We start from the raw sequence: 18,749 nt of genomic DNA, 5'->3' as shown, positions 1-18,749 counted from the left end.
GGTTTCTGTGTTGGAAAAAAAAGCTGCCAACACAAGTATCAGCAATATCTCTATTCACATTCTGTTATCTGTACCTAAGTAGAGGTACAGACACTTTAATAAAAATATACGTACTGATTAACTCTTGGGCGGCCCGGTAGCCCAGTGGTTAGCACGTCGGCTTCACAGTGCAGAGGTACCGGGTTCGATTCCAGCTCCGGCCTCCCTGTGTGGAGTTTGCATGTTCTCCCCGGGCCTGCGTGGGTTTTCTCCGGGTGCTCCGGTTTCCTCCCACATTCCAAAAACATGCGTGGCAGGCTGATTGGACGCTCTAAATTGTCCCTAGGTGTGAGTGTGGGCGTGGATGGTTGTTCGTCTCTGTGTGCCCTGCGATTGGCTGGCAACTGATTCAGGGTGTCCCCCGCCTACTGCCCGGAGATGGCTGGGATAGGCTCCAGCACCCCCCGCGACCCTAGTGAGGATCAAGCGGTTCGGAAAATGGATGGATGGATGGATGATTAACTCTTGAATGTAAAGCACCAATCCTGTCCTGTAATTTAATACAAGAGGAAAAAGTAAATTTTTGATAATCTGGAAAAAAAAAGACAAGAATCGTGGCATTTCCATTCATTACCATTGGGGAAGATAATTTGACAGCAGAGTTTTATGGATTACAAGAATGACTTAAATTCCTATCTCGGGATCACCACTGTATTTTTGCTTCCTTACCACTCTCTGTAAATCGTCCAAAACATTTACTAAACTTGAAATTGAACCTCAGAAAATACAAACGTGATATTTCAGCCGATATTTCGGAGAGGACGATACGCTTGACCAGACAACCCTGTTCCCACGATGAACTTTTGACTAAAACCCCATTTATGCTGGCTTCCATGACAGCATTTTAAAGAGGCAAAAGCATTTAAATGATACGTTGCCATGAAAGAGCAGCCCGCTCTGCCAAAATATTCTGAAATATTTGTGGGATTTGCTGCGCTCTCTGCTCTGTACTTTTGTGGCGCATAGATGTGGGCCCAGTTTCACCAGAGAAGGGGGGTCGGGCGGTCTTCCATGGGCCGGTAGTATGAGGAAAAACTCAAAGGAAAAAGAAAGAGGAAGGAATGAGAGAAGTCCTTTTCCCGGCCCTCCTCCGTTCGCATATGTAGCAAGAGCAGACCCAGAAGACAAAGTCAGGATGTGACATCATGTGCAGGAAGAGAAACCACACGACTAGTTCAACTTTTTCTTGAGTTGTGCTAGGCTGCGGAGTGAAGTTGGACGTCTGTTTGAGGCAGGGAGAGAGCAGGAGGGGGGAGATAAGGGGGAGGAGAAGGGGGTAAAGCAGCTGGGGAGCTGCCCTCCGAAATTCACTCCGGCCTCTCCCAAAGCTTTTGCCAACATTGTGGAGCCTCCGCTGTAGGACAGCAACCAGGTACAGTAGAAACAGCCTTTTTCCCTATTCTGTCCTTTTTGTCCTGGTCTTGCTTTAAACCGCCAAGCCCGTGTTTTGGTTTCCGCCACGCAAGCCTTCAATGGGTTTGTTTTTAGCGTGTGGCGTCAATAAACACCCGGGAAGTATGCGTTAGATGAGTGCATGATCAGACATGCTTCAGCTTGAGGCTACGGCAGGGGGGCAAAAGTTTTTGAGCCCACTTGTGGTTTTTCTTTTTTTAGCTATTGTACTCGTGCACTAGTAAAAGGGAGTTCATGTTTGTTGGGTTGATGTTTAAAGTCTTCTCCGGAGCTCTTTTGTTGTGGAGCTGTCTCATGACCGCATAGTCACACTGACACTCCCCCCGCCCCCCCCCCCCCACACACACACACACACACTCAACTGGTCGCGAGAGAAAGAAAAATGATCTCTTTTGCAGATCACACACACTCTCAGATCATTACGATGACATCATCTTTTTCCTGTAGAATTGGTTTCAGGGACGGGGGGGGGGGGTCTGAAATGTTTTATCAGTGACGTATGGACAACTTGTCACATTTGCACACTGACTTATTTGTGAACTCAAAAAGAAACTGAAACGTTTGCTAGTAATGGTCCCGAGAAGAACAACAGCTAGGAATTGTATTGAGTGACTTTACACTCAAATGTTGATGATTGCACCCAAGGTCACTTGACTACAGAGTCCAGTCAGTGGAGGTCATCCTCTAATCCAAATGGAAAGTTCACCATAGACAGGATAAACCCAAGACAGTTCACACACACAAAAAAAGTGGCGTATTCCAAATGCCAAATCAAAATAATCAAATGTAATATGCTGTTTATTGAGGTTGTGTCTGCTTGATTAAAGTTTGACATTTATCAGAAGTCTTCAGCTTGATTGAACGCCAAATGGTACACATGCTTGCTGCTCTGGTGGGTTAAATGACTGTGGCATATTGTTTTGGGGTTTTTTTTCGAAGCGTTTTGACTCATCTTTCAAAACCCGCACAATTTTGTGTTCTGTCACGATACAAGCATAGAATCTACCAAAACAAAATATGAACAGTCTTGTTTTTTTCCCCACCGCAAAAAAAGTTTGTTTCAAGCTTTTTTTTTCTTTAGTCTAATTGGCAGTAGTACATGGTTGGTTTAACCACAAACACCAGTTTCTGACCAAACGCTTTAACACTAAAAAATGTTGATGCCTCAAATGCTTTCAAACTAGAATACGTCACAAAAGACTAATTGCGAAAAAAACAAACAAAAACATGCTGTGAGTTCTATATGGTTGGCAGTTGACATCAGTGGCTTTATTACATGTTTATTACATTCCTCATTCACTCCACAAACTGTGTCATGTAACTTGAAATGTTTTTGTGCTTTACAGTAAACATCCAAGCATCTGCCGCCGGACTTGACTGGGCATTTCTCCTCTTGAGACCTCATCCAGGCCAGAAACTGTCGCCTCCAAGATTATAAAACACTAATTCTGGAGAGTACAAACAGCTGAGGACATGGCCTTGTGTCTGGGTCAAGTGTTTAGCAAAGACAAAACGTTCCGACCTAGGAAACGCTTTGAACCCGGCACCCAGCGTTTCGAACTGTACAAGAAGGCCCAAGCCTCGCTCAAGTCCGGCCTTGACCTGAGGAAGGTGGTGCAGCTGCCCGAGGGCGAGAGCCTGAACGACTGGGTCGCCATGCACGTGGTGGATTTCTTTAACAGAATCAACCTGATCTACGGCACGGTCAGCGAGTACTGCACCGAACGCACCTGTCCCATTATGTCCGGGGGCCTCCGGTACGAGTACAGGTGGCAGGACGGCGACGACTACAGGAAACCCACCAAGCTGCCAGCTCTCAAGTACATGAACCTGATGATGGACTGGATAGAGTCGCTTATCAACGATGAGGAAATCTTCCCCACCAGAATAGGTGCGTGAGAACTGCCTTACAGGATGTGTGTATTCTAACTGTTTCATGAAGCTTCATTAATGTGCTGCAGATTCGAATGAGGTTCATTGAACCATGAGCCTGACGTTTATACGCAATCAAATTTGTCGCATGAACAGACGTGACAAATAGCTCAACTGCATTCAATATCGGGCTTGATGATATATTGTCACGACGAAATAGCCCCGCATTTAATCCGTCCGTTTTTCTTTAGAGCTACAGCCTAGCTCAGATGACTTTGTTCAAGAGGCAGCTTACACCTTGGACTGGTGTCCAGTCAACCACGGGGTACATATAGACAAGCAACAAGTCACGCTTACAGCTCTGCACATTTGAGTCCTCAGTTTATCTAAAATGACTGTTTTGGGAATGCGGAAGCCATGGAACTCAGAGAAGACCCACGCAAAACACCAGTACAACATGCAAGCTCCATACAGGAATCTGTAACCAAGATTTAAACCCACAACCTCTCAAATGTGGTCGGCGTGCTGACCACTTGACTATCCTGCTGCCCGATTGAGTCCTATTAAGAAAATTATCCCTTTTTCAGAGAGGTCATAGTTCCCCGAAATCCCTGAATGAACTTTTTTTTTTTCATCCCCACTGCAGGTGTTCCTTTTCCGAAGAATTTCCAGCAGGTGTGCAAAAAGATCTTGAGCCGGCTCTTCAGGGTGTTTGTGCACGTTTACATCCATCACTTTGACAGCATCTGCAGCATGGGCGCCGAGGCCCACATCAATACCTGCTACAAGCACTACTACTTCTTCATTTCGGAGTTCAACCTCATCGACCACTCTGAACTTGAGCCCCTGGTGAGACATGAGCGTGACCTTGACCTTGTGTTATGTGATCAATCAAAATGTCATTGTCAAATGTCTGGAATCGTGAAGCATGAAATGAGACTGATATAAAATCCATCACATTGGGCTTTCATTATTGACAATCTTAGGCTGTGTAATAATTAGGGATATGAAATAAAATCAGGAACCACTTATATGTACTGTATATGTATATATATATATATATATATATATATATATATATATGTATGTGATCCTGTGTTTTGTTGTCCTACAGAAAGAGATGACTGAGAAGATTTGCAATTAAACTAGAGATGAAGAAGACAAAATGCTCACCTTCAATGGACTCTCAACTAAGAACTTTTCACATTAATGTGTAACATGTTACAATGTGAGCGGTGTGAGTGAATGTCACTGTGAATTTTTTTTTTTTTTTTTTTTTTTTTTTTTTTACGATCCAACCCCACTTTTTCAGGTGGTGTCAAGATGTGTGTTACTCAAGGTAACAATGGTGCTGTTTTTATTTGAATCTGAGGTGGTTAATGATTTCCTCTGTCTTTCCTCCCGTCTTTCATCCTGTGCATGTATTTATGGTTGGCCTTTTATAGGCTATTTTTAGCTTTTTGGACTTTTATTGAGTAAAATATTGTATTTTAAAAGTTTTTTGAAACTCTGAGTTATGGTCCAGCTGAAAGGGAAAGAATAAATATGAATAAAGGGAAGTTTGGTTCGCTTCAGGTATTCTGGCTTCGTCCATCCATCCATCCATCCATCCATTTTCCACCGCTTATCCGGGACTTCTTCCATCCATCCATCCACCCATTTTCTAATCCGTTTATCCACACAAGGTCACAGGCATGCTGGAGCCAATCCGAGCTGTCCTGCTCATTCAACAAAATGAGTTTAAAATGATTATTTAGTGTAAATGACTGGCAATGAAAGGTATAAAGAGGTGGATAATACTCTCTGAAGTTCACCACACAGATCAAAACATGCCTAATACTGTATAAAGATGTAGAAAGACTTTACACAATTATAAACTAATCATTTTTATTTATTCTCATTCAACGTTTGTTTGGTGTGTGATTCACCACTGACAGTAAAATGCCAAGCTATGAAAGGCATAAAGAAGTAAAGAGAAACTTTAAAAAAAATTACAACCACCTGGATAAAAACATTCCCGACAGCGTAGAGGCGTGCTGAATTACGTCACGTGACGTAGTCGTATACAACCAATAGGAGAAGAGAATACGAGAACGTAGGCGTGGTGATATATTTTCGTGTGGTTGCCCGCTGGGCGCGTCAGTGGCGAACTGGTTTGATGGCTTTCGACTAGCGATGAGATCTTACATCATCTCTCGAAGACTCTGACCGGCGGGGATTTGGCCAGTTCGGAGAATGTTCAGGTTACCGGACCGCTTCATGTCTAATATTTGGCTTGTACGGCACCCGGATGATCTTTAAAATATGTAGGGACGGCATGAATAGCAGTCGGACGGGGCTTTACAGTTCTGTGCTAGGCTAACCAGCAAGCTTTGGCTAACGCTGACAACACAACGTCGTTTGTGTGTGTGTGGTTTTTTTTTTAATGTTAATAAATAGCCACTTTCTTTTACCAAGCCAGTGTTGAGAAGAACATTTACTGCAACAAAAGTCAAATATCAGTGTTGACGTTCGTACCTGTTGACGATGCCGTGACTGTCAATGACGTCAGGACCTGGTTTGGATTTGCTAACGATGGCTCGCAATTGGATTTCGGACTGATGTATCCTGCTAAGGCCATTTATTTATATAAGGTTTCTCTCAGAGGTCTGACGAAGAGATTTAGATGGTTAAAATGCAAAATGAAATAGATACAACATATAGTTTGGTAACACATGAATCATTATTAGTTTACAGCATAACGCCATTTTTAGCGCTTAGTTTAATGACTTGAAGTGACACGACACTATCAGTAATAAAATGACTTAGTTACGACTGAAGAATTATTTACGTGCAACCAAAGAACCAATTCCTCTGTGAGGCACTGGTTTGACACGTGAACTGAAATTCTTGACTGTCATCTTATCTTGTTCTGGCGTCTGAGTAAGTTTCAGCAGATGCGGGCCATTCCAGGTCAACTAAATATTTGTAATGTTTTCTCAGTTAGCAGCTATGGTGAGGCACAGCGTGATGACGGAGTTGCATGTCTTCCAGCATTCGCTCCAGGTATGATCTGTCACCTCGTTGATGTGAAACATCCGCTTATCACTGCCCTGACTTGTCAGCCTTATCTACCTTTACATACAGACGTTCTATCGCTCTCAGTGAGTCATGTACTCTGGCTGGATTTGTAGGTACTTGTGATAATCGCCGATAAGGTTAGCATATTGAAGACTAACCGCAAGCTACTGCTTTGGCAGGTTGCCTGAGAGGAACTGTGCAATAAATAGTTTTATTACAGTCTACTGTCTAAGCTTGAACGCAGTTTGATTTGGGAGGTTTTTCATTAAATCAAGTTGTGACGTTTTCCAATTGGAAATAAGTCAACCAAGACTGTGAAATAAAAGTGGAAGCTCATGCATTTCCTCTTCTACTTTCTCAGCAGAGTCAGCACTTGATTTTACACCACTCTTGCACATTTCCTGTCTGTTCCAGGGCAACTCCCTGGCTCTGGGCCAAGTAGGGCAGTGTTATGGGGAACAGCAGCAGCAGAATGGGATTGTTGCAGATGACAGGCAGCACATCGCTCAAGTCCCTGCAGGTACGACAGCCCTATTGCGCAGTGCGGCAGACATTGTTTCAAATGTCTTCATTTGTTGTTGTCCTCATGTGCTGCATCAGAAGTTGAGAAAAGCCAGCCTGTGAACATCCCAGATGCTGCCAAGCGAAAAAAGAAGAAAAGATCAAGAGCGACCAACAGCTCCACTGGCACTTTTGATGGTAATTACGGCAGGATTTGAATATGACTCATTTCCATATGCATTTATTTTATTCATTCATATATTCGTGTATATATATATATATATCCATTTTAGAGCTCTATAAGCTGACGGATGAGGTGCTGGGCCAGGGGGCTTGTGCCAAAGTCCAAGGATGCGTCAGCTTGCAGAACGGGCAGGAGTATGCAGTAAAGGTGACATTCAAAATTAGTTTGTATAAAAAGGGCAATGTGAGACATTTTGAGATGGGCTGAAATCTTTCAAGGCTGATATTGCCTCGAAGCAAACCAGGCCGATAGTTGCATAACATTGCAGTGAAATGTATTTTTTTTTGGGTCTGTCATACAGATCATCGAAAAGAGTGCGGGTCACAGCCGCCGCCGAGTCTTCCGAGAAGTGGAGACGCTTTACCAGTGTCAAGGAAACAGGTGAGGGAATTAATGTCGTGTCTGAAAGACATTCCATGAAATGACTGCAAATGATGTGAACCCAAACTAAATTGGTGATCTTTTGACTCAGGAACATTCTGGAACTGATCGAGTTCTTTGAAGACGACACCTGCTTTTATTTGGTGTTTGAGAAGTTGCGAGGAGGTGAGCCAAAAGAACAGTGCCCATTGTGTCTGCACGCGTTGCGACATACACCCACGCAATGTGATTGTTTTATGTCCCAAGGGTCCATCCTTACGCACATCCAGAACCGGAAGCACTTTGATGAGCTGGAGGCTAGCAAGGTGGTCCGTGACATCGCCCAAGCGCTTGACTTTCTACACACAAAGGGTAAGACACCTTCTTGTCCAATCTACCCACATCCAACTGACGGTCCTAGTTGTCATGGTAACAGTCCGTTGTCTTTACAGGTATTGCTCACAGGGACCTCAAACTGGATAACGTCCTTTGTGAACACACTGATCAAGTAAGCCAGGCTCCAAACCGGCGCTTGAAATTTTGGTTTTAATAAATGCTTTACCACTAACAAAAACAAAACAAAACATGTGATTGGCCACAGCTGTAAAGTGCTGCTTGCTTGAAAATAGGTCCTAAAAAGGGCCTAAATTTGACTATGTTGTCACCGGGCGTGACAAACTTATTTTTGCCGCGGGCCACTTTGGAGTTACGTCTTGTGAAAGTGAAACCACCAAAATGTTTTATCGTCTCATCGTATTATCACTTGTACACAACAAATTAACAGATTGCTACTTTTGAAATCAGTCAAGTCACCTATTGTGGTTTGTTCAGTTACAGGGTCGGAAAATTATTGGAAAATCTCAACGTTATTTATTGCATATGATAATTTGACCTTTTGGTCGAGACTTTAGAAAGAATCATGCTAGCTGACACGTACATTTTTTTTCGCGGGCCACACAAAATAAGATGCCGGGCCGGCTTTGGCCCCCGGGCCTTGAGTTCGACACCAGTGATGTAGACCATTCAGTTGAACATTTTTTTCGAACCTTCAGGAACCCTCCATCTGTCTCTCTTCAGGTGTCACCGGTAAAGATCTGCGACTTTGACCTGGGAAGCGGCGTGCAGCTCAGCAGCGCCTGCACACCGATAACCACTCCAGAACTCACCACGCCGGTAAGATTTGCCGCTTGTTATTCCAACCACTGTGTTCCGGCACTTTTGTGGACCATGAGAGATGATCAAGTGTACCACAGGAAATTATCTAATCGCACTTAATGGGTCCAAACATTTTATATATGAGTAAGAATGCCTCTTGGTTCATCTATGCTGGTGATGTAGTGACAGGCAGGACAATTAAATGTTCTCCCACTCGGTGGCAGAAGGTACAATTAACCTGTCAGTCGACTATGTTCAGTCAAGGTAGAGAAACACTGGTTGCAATCTGTAAAATATTTTGCTTGTCACTAAAATGCTACAAACTTCTGGTCATTTGCGCTCTCCCTTTATTTTTATTATTATTATTTTTATGTTTTTTTAGTGTGGCTCAGCAGAATACATGGCTCCAGAAGTGGTGGAGGTGTTCACCGACGAGGCGTCCTTCTATGACAAACGCTGCGACTTGTGGAGCCTCGGGGTCATTCTCTACATCCTGTTGAGCGGCAGCCCCCCCTTCACGGGCCACTGCGGCAGCGATTGCGGGTGGGACCGGGGGGAAACATGCCGCACGTGCCAGGTAATGAGACTCGACAATTATGTGGCCTCGAACATGACACGTCCACGCATTGTTAGACTCTCAGCATAGTTGCCTAATTCATATTTAAATGTTTTCGTAAAAGAAAGAAAGACGTTTAACGGTGTTTACTTGTATAACAGGGAGCACTGTGAAAATATCACTTAAAACATTGTAGAGTTATAAATGTTTTAATGATGTGCAATATACATGTACACACAAATAACTAATTACACCGGTCCAACAAATCAGTCCATTATTCAAATGTCGCAGAATGTACAGCATTTATTTCCTTTCCCTGCCATTTTTATGCAGATTTGTGCTCGATTTATTGCGCCTCGCCTGTCACTGCGCGGTTTCCAACAGGTTGGTGCATCTGTAGTAAGAATGTTAAGAGGCGAAGGGCGTTCATCACTTTTCTCCTCCGCCATCATCTGATCATCACCTGACTAAATCTCACGCGCCCATCAGGCGACGCTCACGTGCTGTCACAATGAGGTCGCCTTAAAAAAAAAATGAACGCCATCGCAGTAGAAACATGCAGCTAGCGTGCCGAAAATGTCACCTCGCTTCTAGAATGCATGACGCATGTTGAGTTAAGACACCATGTAACATACCGCCCACAGAGTCACCTGTTCGAGAGCATCCAGCAGGGCAAATATGAATTTCCGGACAAGGACTGGGCTCACATCACCGATGCCGCCAAAGATCTTATCAGCAAGTTGCTAGTACGAGATGCCACTCTGCGCCTCAGTGCCGCTCAGGTCCTCAAGCACCCGTGGGTGCAGGGGGTAGGTGTTTTTTTGTTTTGTTTTGTATGGTAAATGATTGTCTACTTGTATTTCACATTGCTTTGCCTCCCTCTTGCACAGAATGCACCAGAGAGAGGTCTTCCAACACCTCATGCCCTACAAAGGTAAGACGGAAAGTCATAAAACCACTGAAATAGATACCGTGAGAAGTGAGAATGAAATCTTACACGGTTTACATATATTACAAGTTTCCTTCGCTATTTGCTGTGCATAGGGATCGAGCCCCACAGCTAATAGCAAGTGAAAGCTCACACAAGAAGTTTTTAATTGCCTGCAGTTGGCAGCAAAGCACTACTTTTCTGTTAAAACGAGTCGATGGCCTGTGTGAGCAAAGCTGTTCCCTTCACTTTAACATTGTTCTTTGGGATGTTCCTTTCCACCAAAATAGCGCCAAAGTAATACTTTTATATTTGACAAAAAAAAACAAAACAGTGAGTATGAAAGCTTAGTGCGCTTGGACCAAAATCCACATTCAGCAACCCGCTCCAAAAATCAAACTCTGCCGCAACAACTCAGCAAACAACGTGGAAGAGTGTGGCCAGCATTTTTTGTTTGCATGTTTCATAGGCTGGAAATGTGCAGGAGCAGCGCTAAAGAAAATGGTGAATAGGCGTGTGTTTTGTTTTTGTCATGAGTCACATAGTAAATAAAAGGGACCTAAAAAGTCCTTATTTTAGTCATTATATATATTTTAAAATAATAGGGTAATTAATGTCGGCCTCAAACAATCCATATTATTAAAATGAGTGGAACATGAGCGTTAAAATCGTTCTCCTTTATGTTGACACTCAAGTCAAAAAAACATCTCTGAAGCGTTTTGTACGTCGACATCGTAGGAACAGCAGCACCAAAGACCTGAGCCAGTTCGCAGCCGAAGCCATCGCCTTCCACCGGCAGCTGTCGCAGCACGACGAGCAGCAGCAAAAGAAGGAAGAAGACGAAGAGGTGTGCCCCGTCGTCATTTGCTCCATGAGGCTCTCTCCACCGTCCAACTCCAGACTGGCTCGCAGGAGGGCGCAGTCCAACGCCCTGCGCGGCCGAGATGGCACGACTGAGCTGACGGCCTGAAAATGAGCCGCTTGCCATCGCGTTTTTCGTTTTTGTTTTTTAATCTGTCCTCTCTTACACCCTGTGTGTGTGTGTGTGTGTGTGTGTGTGTGTGTGTGTGTGATGGGCCTGCCTATCGCGACTGATAAGTCGTATCAGAGAAGCTTTTCGCCCGCTGCCGCTTCTTATCACCTGCAGCAAAAGTAGCACTTCCTCTTGGGAACCTCTGGGAAGCTCCTGACATCTTCAACCAAATCTGTTTTTGTTATCCCTCCCTCTTTTTTATTTTATTTTTTTAAATTAAGAAACAAGAATTCGTTAAATCAGTTATTGTTTTTATATTTATTGTTGTCACCTTGCTTTGTATGATTGATTACCTTATGATCGCATGAAGAAACAAAATAGTCTTTTTTTTTTCTTTTTTTTTAATAACTATTTTTAGCTTTTTATGCCTGTCAGTCTGTGCGAATGGAAGGGTCCGGATGTGAACTAAGTTCAAGTGGGTTGTGATTTCTATTTTATTTTATTTTTTTAATTTTCAGACTGTGAAGAAAGAAGTAGTAAATGGATTTTATTTTTTTTGTCATTAATTTTTCACATAGAGTGCATGTTAACTGCAGCACGAACGTACTTTAAAAGTTTGACATAGCATTTCCAGTATCGCCGTTATACATATTGTGAATTTTGATTTGTCTCAAGCACAGTCAACGTGCAAGCCTGCTTTGCACAAGCCAAGGTTATTTTTGTTACTTTTTATAACCTGATGCTTCCACATTTTATGTCTGGCAACTTAAAATGTGAGATGTTCTCTTGTTGAGGTTCATGATGCACATTGTTAACATTGATGAAGGAATTTACAGGATTCCGCATTGGTATTAAAGGGGATTTACTTCATGTGAATGTGGTGGATCGATCAGTCGGATGATGATTCAAAGAGAAAAGAGAGAACTTTGTCAGCACATATCAAACAAACATCCAAGTAAGTAAGGCATTTTTGGCCGAAAAAAAACGACCATGTATAGTAAGGCGTTTTTAGCCCCAAAAAAACGACCATGTATATAGTAAGGCGTTTTTAGCCGAAAAAAAAGACCTTGTATAGTAAGCCGTTTTTAGCCGAAAAAAAACGTCCATGGATAGTAAGGCGTTTTAAGCCGAAAAAAACGACCATGTATAGCACGGCATTTTTAGCCCCAAAAAAACGACCATGTATAGCACGGTGTTTTTAGCCCCCAAAAAACGACCACGTATAGTAAGGCATTTTTGGCCGAAAAAAAACGATCATGTAAAGGTACCATGGTCGTTTTTTGGGGCTAAAAACGCCTTACTATACATGGTCGTTTTTTGGGGCTTAAAACGCCTTACTATACATGGTCGTTTATTGCGCTGAAAACGCCTTACTATACATGGTCGTTTTTTTCGGATAAAAACGCCTTACTATACATGGTCATTTTTTTCAGCTAAAAACGCCTTACTATACATGGTCGTTTTTTTGTTCGGCTAAAAACGCTTTAATATACATGGTCGTTTTTTTTTCGGATAAAATCGCCTTACTATACATGGTCGTTTTTTTCGGCTAAAAACGCCTTACTATACATGGTCGTTTTTTTGTTCGGCTAAAAACGCTTTAATATACATGGTCGTTTTTTTCGGCTAAAAACGCCTTACTATACATGGTCGTTTTTTTGTTCGGCTAAAAACGCTTTAATATACATGGTCGTTTTTTTCGGATAAAAACGCCTTACTATACATGGTCGTTTTTTTTGGGCTCGAAACACCTTACTATTCATGGTCGTTTTTTTTGGGCTCGAAACACCTTACTATTCATGGTCGTTTTTTTCTTCTAAAAAGGCCTTACTATACATGGTCGTTTTTTTTTTTTTTGTTAAAACGCCTTACTATTCATGGTCGATTTTTTTTATTGAAAAACGCCTTACTACACATGGCTGCTTTTTTCGTCTAAAAACGCCTGACTATATATACATGATCGGGTTTTTTTCGGCTAAAAACGCCTTCCTACACATGGTCATGATTTTTGGCTAAAAACGGCTGACTGTATACATGGTAGTTTTTTTCGGCTGAAAACGCCTTACTATATACTTTACATGGTCATCTTTTTCGGCTAAAAACGCCTTACTTTGCATGGTTGTTTTTTTCGGCTAAAAACTTCTTACTATTCATGGTCGTTTTTTTCTTCTAAAAAGGCCTTACTATACATGGTCGTTTTTTTTTTGTTAAAACGCCTTACTATACATGGTCGGGGGGGGGGGGGGGTTCGGCTAAAAACGCCTTACTACACATTCTCGTTCTTTTCGTCTAAAAACGCCTTACTATACATGGTCTTTTTTTTTTGTTAAAACGCCTTACTATACACGGTCGTTTTTAAAAAAAATTTAAACGCCTTATTATTCATGGTCGTTTTTTTTGGCTCAAAACACCTGACTATTCATGGTCGTTTTTTTTGTCGAAAAACGCCTTACTACACATGGTCGGGTTTTTTTTCCGTCTAAAAACGTCTTACTATACATGGTTGTTTTTTTTTTTTTTTTTGTTAAAACGCCTTACTATTCATGGTCGTGTTTTTTTTCGTCTAAAAATGGCTCATCGTTCACTTCAAAGTTCACTTTGTACCGGCTCGCTCGCGACCGACACATCACTTGTGAAAATGTAGGTGATTGAACAGTCAGAGGTTCTGCCAAAAAGAACCCTTTCTGCACTGAAATACAATATTAATTTTGATTCCGTTTGCTGCAATACAAACCGGATACTTCATAGTTGACCATAAAGTTAATTTAAAACTTAGTACCTCAATTCAAAAACAAAATCTGAAAAAAAAACGTCGTTTTGTATTTGTAAGACTGAATATGAAACTAAACAGAATTAAATTTTCAGTGAGGATCAAATACAGTTTCAAACAAAAAAAAGTCTATCGTTTCAAATTCAGATTGTCCAATTCAGATTCAGTTATTCAATATGATTCACAGTAAAATATGCAAATCCATCCATAATCCGAGCCACTGACCTTCAATTCACGTAATTCAAATTCAGTATAAACTATTTAAAAGTTATTCACGTTTAGTTTTTGGTGGCAAATATTCCGCCCCACAGCGTCACACCTAGTTTAGTTTTGGTTGTAAAGTGTCCTAGAGTATCTTGAAAGACGCTTAAATATGAAATGTATTATTATTATTGTTATAAGAAATTTCAGGGGTTATTTTTACTGACTATTCATTTTTCATGACATGTACAAATGTTTGTTTTCCTAACACACTGTCCATTCTTGTTTTCTTACAGTTCTTACAGCTGCTGTGAGACCTAACAGCCTAACATCTTGGGCCTCAGACCAGGAAATTGATGTCACAATCAAAAGATGGCTACATTTGGCTCCTGATCGGGATGGTGACAGGAAGGAGAGCATGAGAAGAAAAGAGGACATGGAGAGCGCAACAATTTGATGGACAGAAAAATATTGTTCAAGAGTAAGCTGCATTCCAATTTGGACTTTGTGTTCACTGTTAAATAAAGAAAAGTGCATTTTTCCAGTGTATGTGGAGTTATATGTGAGGTTCACAAATTATGACAATAAACATATTTTTATAACAGTCGTTTTTGATACTTTTTTTTTAATGTGGGTCAGATATGGCTCATGAAAGATGTGGCTTAGTTGAGGTTGAATTCATGCTGATATCAGGAAGCTGTTCTGGCCCAGCGTCGGGTCGGAGTAGGGCCAGATATGGTTTTACAATGCGGCTCAGATCTGGGCCGAATGCGGCCCACATCATGGATGCCAGACGTGGGCCACCGCAGGACCGTCATTCATTGAGGTATGTGGGCCGAGTGTACGTGCCGTGTCTGCCCCAGAGCTGGGCCAGACCAATTTTGCTGACTGGGTATTTTAGTCCGCAAACTGAGGAATTGCGCGGATGAAAGTTTGAGATGGCGGCGAAAAAAACCTCACAAAGGTCTACTAATTACGACATTTAAGAAATGGGAATGCCAGTCTGATTTTTCGTATGAATCGTCCAAAGGAAAATGGGTTCCCATGATGAACGTTTACGGAACCCAACATTAGTTACCGTGGTTTCCCAATGGGTAATCCGACGGAACCGAAAAACGGTTACCATGAATTTCCAAAATCCTCGGGCCTGCTACTGAATTATTCAAATTTTTGCAGCATTTGTTTATAATTGTATGCATATGTTGTTGTTTGTGTTATCATCATATGCAATTGAATAAGTAGACCATTTCAGAATTCGAAATTTGGGACTCTCAATGCATAATGGGACTTACATACTCATAAATAACACGTACCCTGACTGTTCTACTCTTTGAATAATAACACTTCATTCAAGCGTTAGGGAGTGCAAGGGGTTATGATGGAGGGGTGTTGCAAATCATGAAGACCTGCCAAGTGGTATGATAGCATTGTTTTATACATGTCCTCGGCTAGGCCTCAGCTTCAAAATCAGTCCTCGGCCTTGGCCTTGGCCTCGGATTGCCGGTCCTTGGACACAACACTGCCGCGAAGTAGCGAGGGATCGCTGTACTGTATTTTGCTGATAGAAGTGCTCACCTCCGCCACTAGAGGGTAGTCTCGTCATTTCGACGGTGCACTGATGCGCGCGAGCCCGACCTGCTGTTCATCTTACTGGAGAGGAACGATCATTCAGCACTCATTCAGATAAGCATTTCTCGATCGTGTTTGTCTTCATTAGGGTCTCGCTTGTTGTATAGTACGCAGAAAGTGTCACAATAAATACTGTATATGATACAGTAAAAATGTTTTGTGTGGGCAGCCCAAGGTGCACCTGGACAATCCTACGATCCTGTTGTTTAATCAGCATCTTACTTTACCCCACTTGTGAAGAAGTGCTCACTAAAACAGATTTCGAAAGATTTGTGTGCAATATTTGAGATCAATTGTCTTTTCATGTACACACACACACACACACACACACACACACACACACACACACACACACACACACGCACACGCACACGCACACACACACACACACACAAAATGCTGGTTTGTTTTCCTACCCACTCACAAGACAGCTGTCGATTTTGAGCAGATTGGATTCATTATTTTGACTCATTGTTTTGGGGGTTGAAGATTGAATTTGGTCGCCATTTTGGGCAATGCACTAAAAGTGAAGTCCATTTTGGCCTAATATGTTCGATATCTTGCTCCCACTTTGTTTTTGCAATTATGCAATTTAACCCACTAGATTTAAGAGTGGATATAAAAGTCTTAAAAAATGGGAGCAAAAACTAAAGTGCTGAAAATATATATTTAGAAATGGACATTCAATTAAACAAAACACTGTGGAAATTGCTACATTCGTTGTCGATTGAATAAACCAGAATGTCAATAAATATAGCTTATCATTGAGAGGGGCCTTGAATAAATCACAGGCCCGTGACTGTCTTCTCTTAATTTGGTTCATGGGCCTCCTGCACTCCTTTCAAGGGAATTCGAATATTGCCCTGCAGCATGAAATGGCTGCGTAAAAAAAGAAAAAAGCATTTCCCGTAGGTAAAACATTTCATTGGTGAAATGTCCCAATAGAGAACAATTGTAAGGTCACCGTGTATTTTTGACCGCAAAGGGTGAACGAAGTTAAGTGAAAGAGTTCAATTGTATGTCTATCTATCCATCTATCTCTTTTCAATTTCAATTTGACAACTACGTTTAAAATCTCAATAACAATCAGAACAATTGCCGAAATTCAGTGTAGGCTGCATGGCATTCGTTCCCGCATGGTGGATCCCTGAGCATGATTTGAGCTCTGGTGAACCCGTGCAAATTCGAAATTTGGCATTTACAAATTTGGATAGGATTTTTAAAATGGAAACAATCTTTCATTCTTTGCTAAAAACGTTGTCTATTTGCTCCTTTTGGGGCTACAGTACTTGTGTATTACTTTGGCGCTATCTGGTGGAATCCTGGTGTTTTTGTTAGGGTTAAAAATTGATGACTAAAATTCCAATTCGACAAGGTCAAACATTCCTGGATGGGGTGGGGGGCACCTGTGTAGGGGGCACGACACACCGTTTTCTTTTTTTTGTACTCATGTATGAGAAGTTTAAAATATCAAGTAGCTGTACAAAGTTTTGTGAGCTTTCGTTCATGATGAGGCCTTCAAAAATGTAATTCATTGCACAGAAAAATAATCATTTCGACAGAAACACTAAGGGCCTCACCGTGGTCACTGTTTGGGCCCTAATTAATGCTTTACCCCATTGGTCAATTTTTCTTTTGGACCACCGGGCGTGAACATCATCAGGTGACTGATTTCGCACGTTACTGTTTGTCTTTCCGCCTCGTCGCCCGTGTTTTTGGCGAACGAGCGTTTAACATCTCGTCTCATTCATTATTTGCTGCTCCTTTTCACTTTGCAAAGGGGCCTTCTCTTTCTAATTCCCGAATGACTGTTGTGAGTGCTGACTCGGCTGTTGTAAAACAAATGATATCACTGTCCTGCTGGAATAATCCTCATCTATTTCAATGCCAGGGCCCGCATTAAAATGACAGACGGGACGCCCGCACGCGCTTGTGTGTACGTGTGTGTGCGGGAAGAAACGAAGGAGGGGGGGGGGGGTGCATTGCCATCTCTTGATAAATGTGCAAATGCCCAGCGACGCTGAATCAGACGTTCGGTGTTAATGTGCGTTCATTTCTCGCCTCATTCTCTAGCAGGCCTTTGTAACGCCGAGCTGGTCATATTTTGTCCCAGATTAGCCGAGTGACGGTTGCCTCTGCTCAAGGTATTTAGAAGACATAATTCATTCATGGATCTAGAAGTGCCCCCATTTGTCATTTAATGCATAGCGCTGTACTCTAGTGTGTGTGTGTGTGTGTGTGTGTGTCAAGGGAGATGAGGGGCCAGGGCACTTTTCATCTGATGTATTAGCTGGCATATGCAAGCAATGAATTATCTAGCAGGAAAAAGGAGTCAATTATCCACTCCTAAAGAGGGGGCTGGGCCTTTTGTGCCTTTGGGGCCCCTTTCCATATTTACCATATCATTTTCACATAAAGGTACACTGGGGGATCCAAGGAGAGGCAGTGGACATAAGCACTCGCACAGCCCCCCCCCCCCCCCCCACACACACACCCAAGTAAATGTATTTATCGATTGAGTTTTTTGTAAAATGTGTATGGCAAACAGATAATATAACAATACTCGCAGGCATGTATTATTTATCCTCTGGGAAGAATAACTAATATTACTGCTGAGGAGTTGAGACAAGTCCCGTTTCCATGTATGTCTTTTATCATATTAGCCCCCCCCCCCCCCGCCCCCCGGGTGAACAATGCACACACACCAGAAGGACCAGCATCACGATCATTGAACCTCCCCCCCCACCCCCAAAAAGGTGACAAAGCTGGTTACATTTTTAAAAAATTTCATTTCAATTAAAAATATTCTTGAAAAATAATAATTTCATTATATGGGCAAAACTCACTAAAGCAGCACAAGTTGTCATACAAAAAGTGTAAGAAAGAAGAATTGCATCATATAGATTACGTTTCAGACGTAAAGATGAGGCAGCAGGACTCTACCATTTGCATTCTGGGGTCGAGGTAGTTCGCCATGTTTGTGTTTATATGCACAAAAGTCATTTTTAATACCCATCGCAACGGGAGAGAGAGATGGAATAGCCATGC

The 18,749-nt window shown here is 42.2% G+C and overlaps 2 protein-coding genes across 4 annotated transcripts; both read left to right on the top strand.

The window, feature by feature from the left end:
- The first annotated feature begins 1,175 nt into the window (after positions 1-1,175).
- mob3c (MOB kinase activator 3C) lies at positions 1,176-4,902 on the top strand. Of its 2 annotated transcripts, XM_086116678.1 has the most exons (4): positions 1,270-1,411; positions 2,799-3,343; positions 3,971-4,173; positions 4,439-4,902. In XM_086116678.1, the coding sequence occupies exons 2-4, from the start codon at positions 2,926-2,928 to the stop codon at positions 4,466-4,468; spliced, it is 651 nt and encodes a 216-aa protein (XP_085972804.1). In that variant the 5' UTR covers positions 1,270-1,411; positions 2,799-2,925; the 3' UTR covers positions 4,469-4,902. The 2 variants fall into 2 exon arrangements, with proteins under 2 accessions (XP_085972803.1, XP_085972804.1); XM_086116677.1 differs by lacking the exon at positions 4,439-4,902 and having other exon boundaries at positions 1,176-1,411; positions 3,971-4,419.
- A 539-nt stretch (positions 4,903-5,441) lies between these two features.
- On the top strand, positions 5,442-14,679 carry mknk1 (MAPK interacting serine/threonine kinase 1). 2 transcript variants are annotated; one of them, XM_086115660.1, is made up of 15 exons: positions 5,442-5,567; positions 6,307-6,369; positions 6,799-6,904; positions 6,985-7,083; positions 7,179-7,276; positions 7,431-7,510; positions 7,602-7,675; positions 7,757-7,861; positions 7,942-7,997; positions 8,567-8,662; positions 9,027-9,221; positions 9,845-10,009; positions 10,091-10,134; positions 10,867-10,975; positions 14,369-14,679. In XM_086115660.1, exons 2-15 carry the CDS (start codon positions 6,316-6,318, stop codon positions 14,384-14,386), a joined length of 1,299 nt encoding a protein of 432 aa, XP_085971786.1. In that variant the 5' UTR covers positions 5,442-5,567; positions 6,307-6,315; the 3' UTR covers positions 14,387-14,679. The 2 variants fall into 2 exon arrangements, with proteins under 2 accessions (XP_085971786.1, XP_085971785.1); XM_086115659.1 differs by lacking the exon at positions 14,369-14,679 and having other exon boundaries at positions 10,867-11,971.
- Positions 14,680-18,749: the final 4,070 nt, after the last annotated feature.

This window comes from Hippocampus guttulatus, chromosome 7 (genome assembly GCF_054856545.1).
Source record: "Hippocampus guttulatus isolate MCC_2025c chromosome 7, RoL_Hgut_1.0, whole genome shotgun sequence".
In the NCBI taxonomy this organism is placed as follows: domain Eukaryota; kingdom Metazoa; phylum Chordata; class Actinopteri; order Syngnathiformes; family Syngnathidae; genus Hippocampus; species Hippocampus guttulatus.
This window is presented reverse-complemented; position numbering and strand designations above follow the sequence as displayed.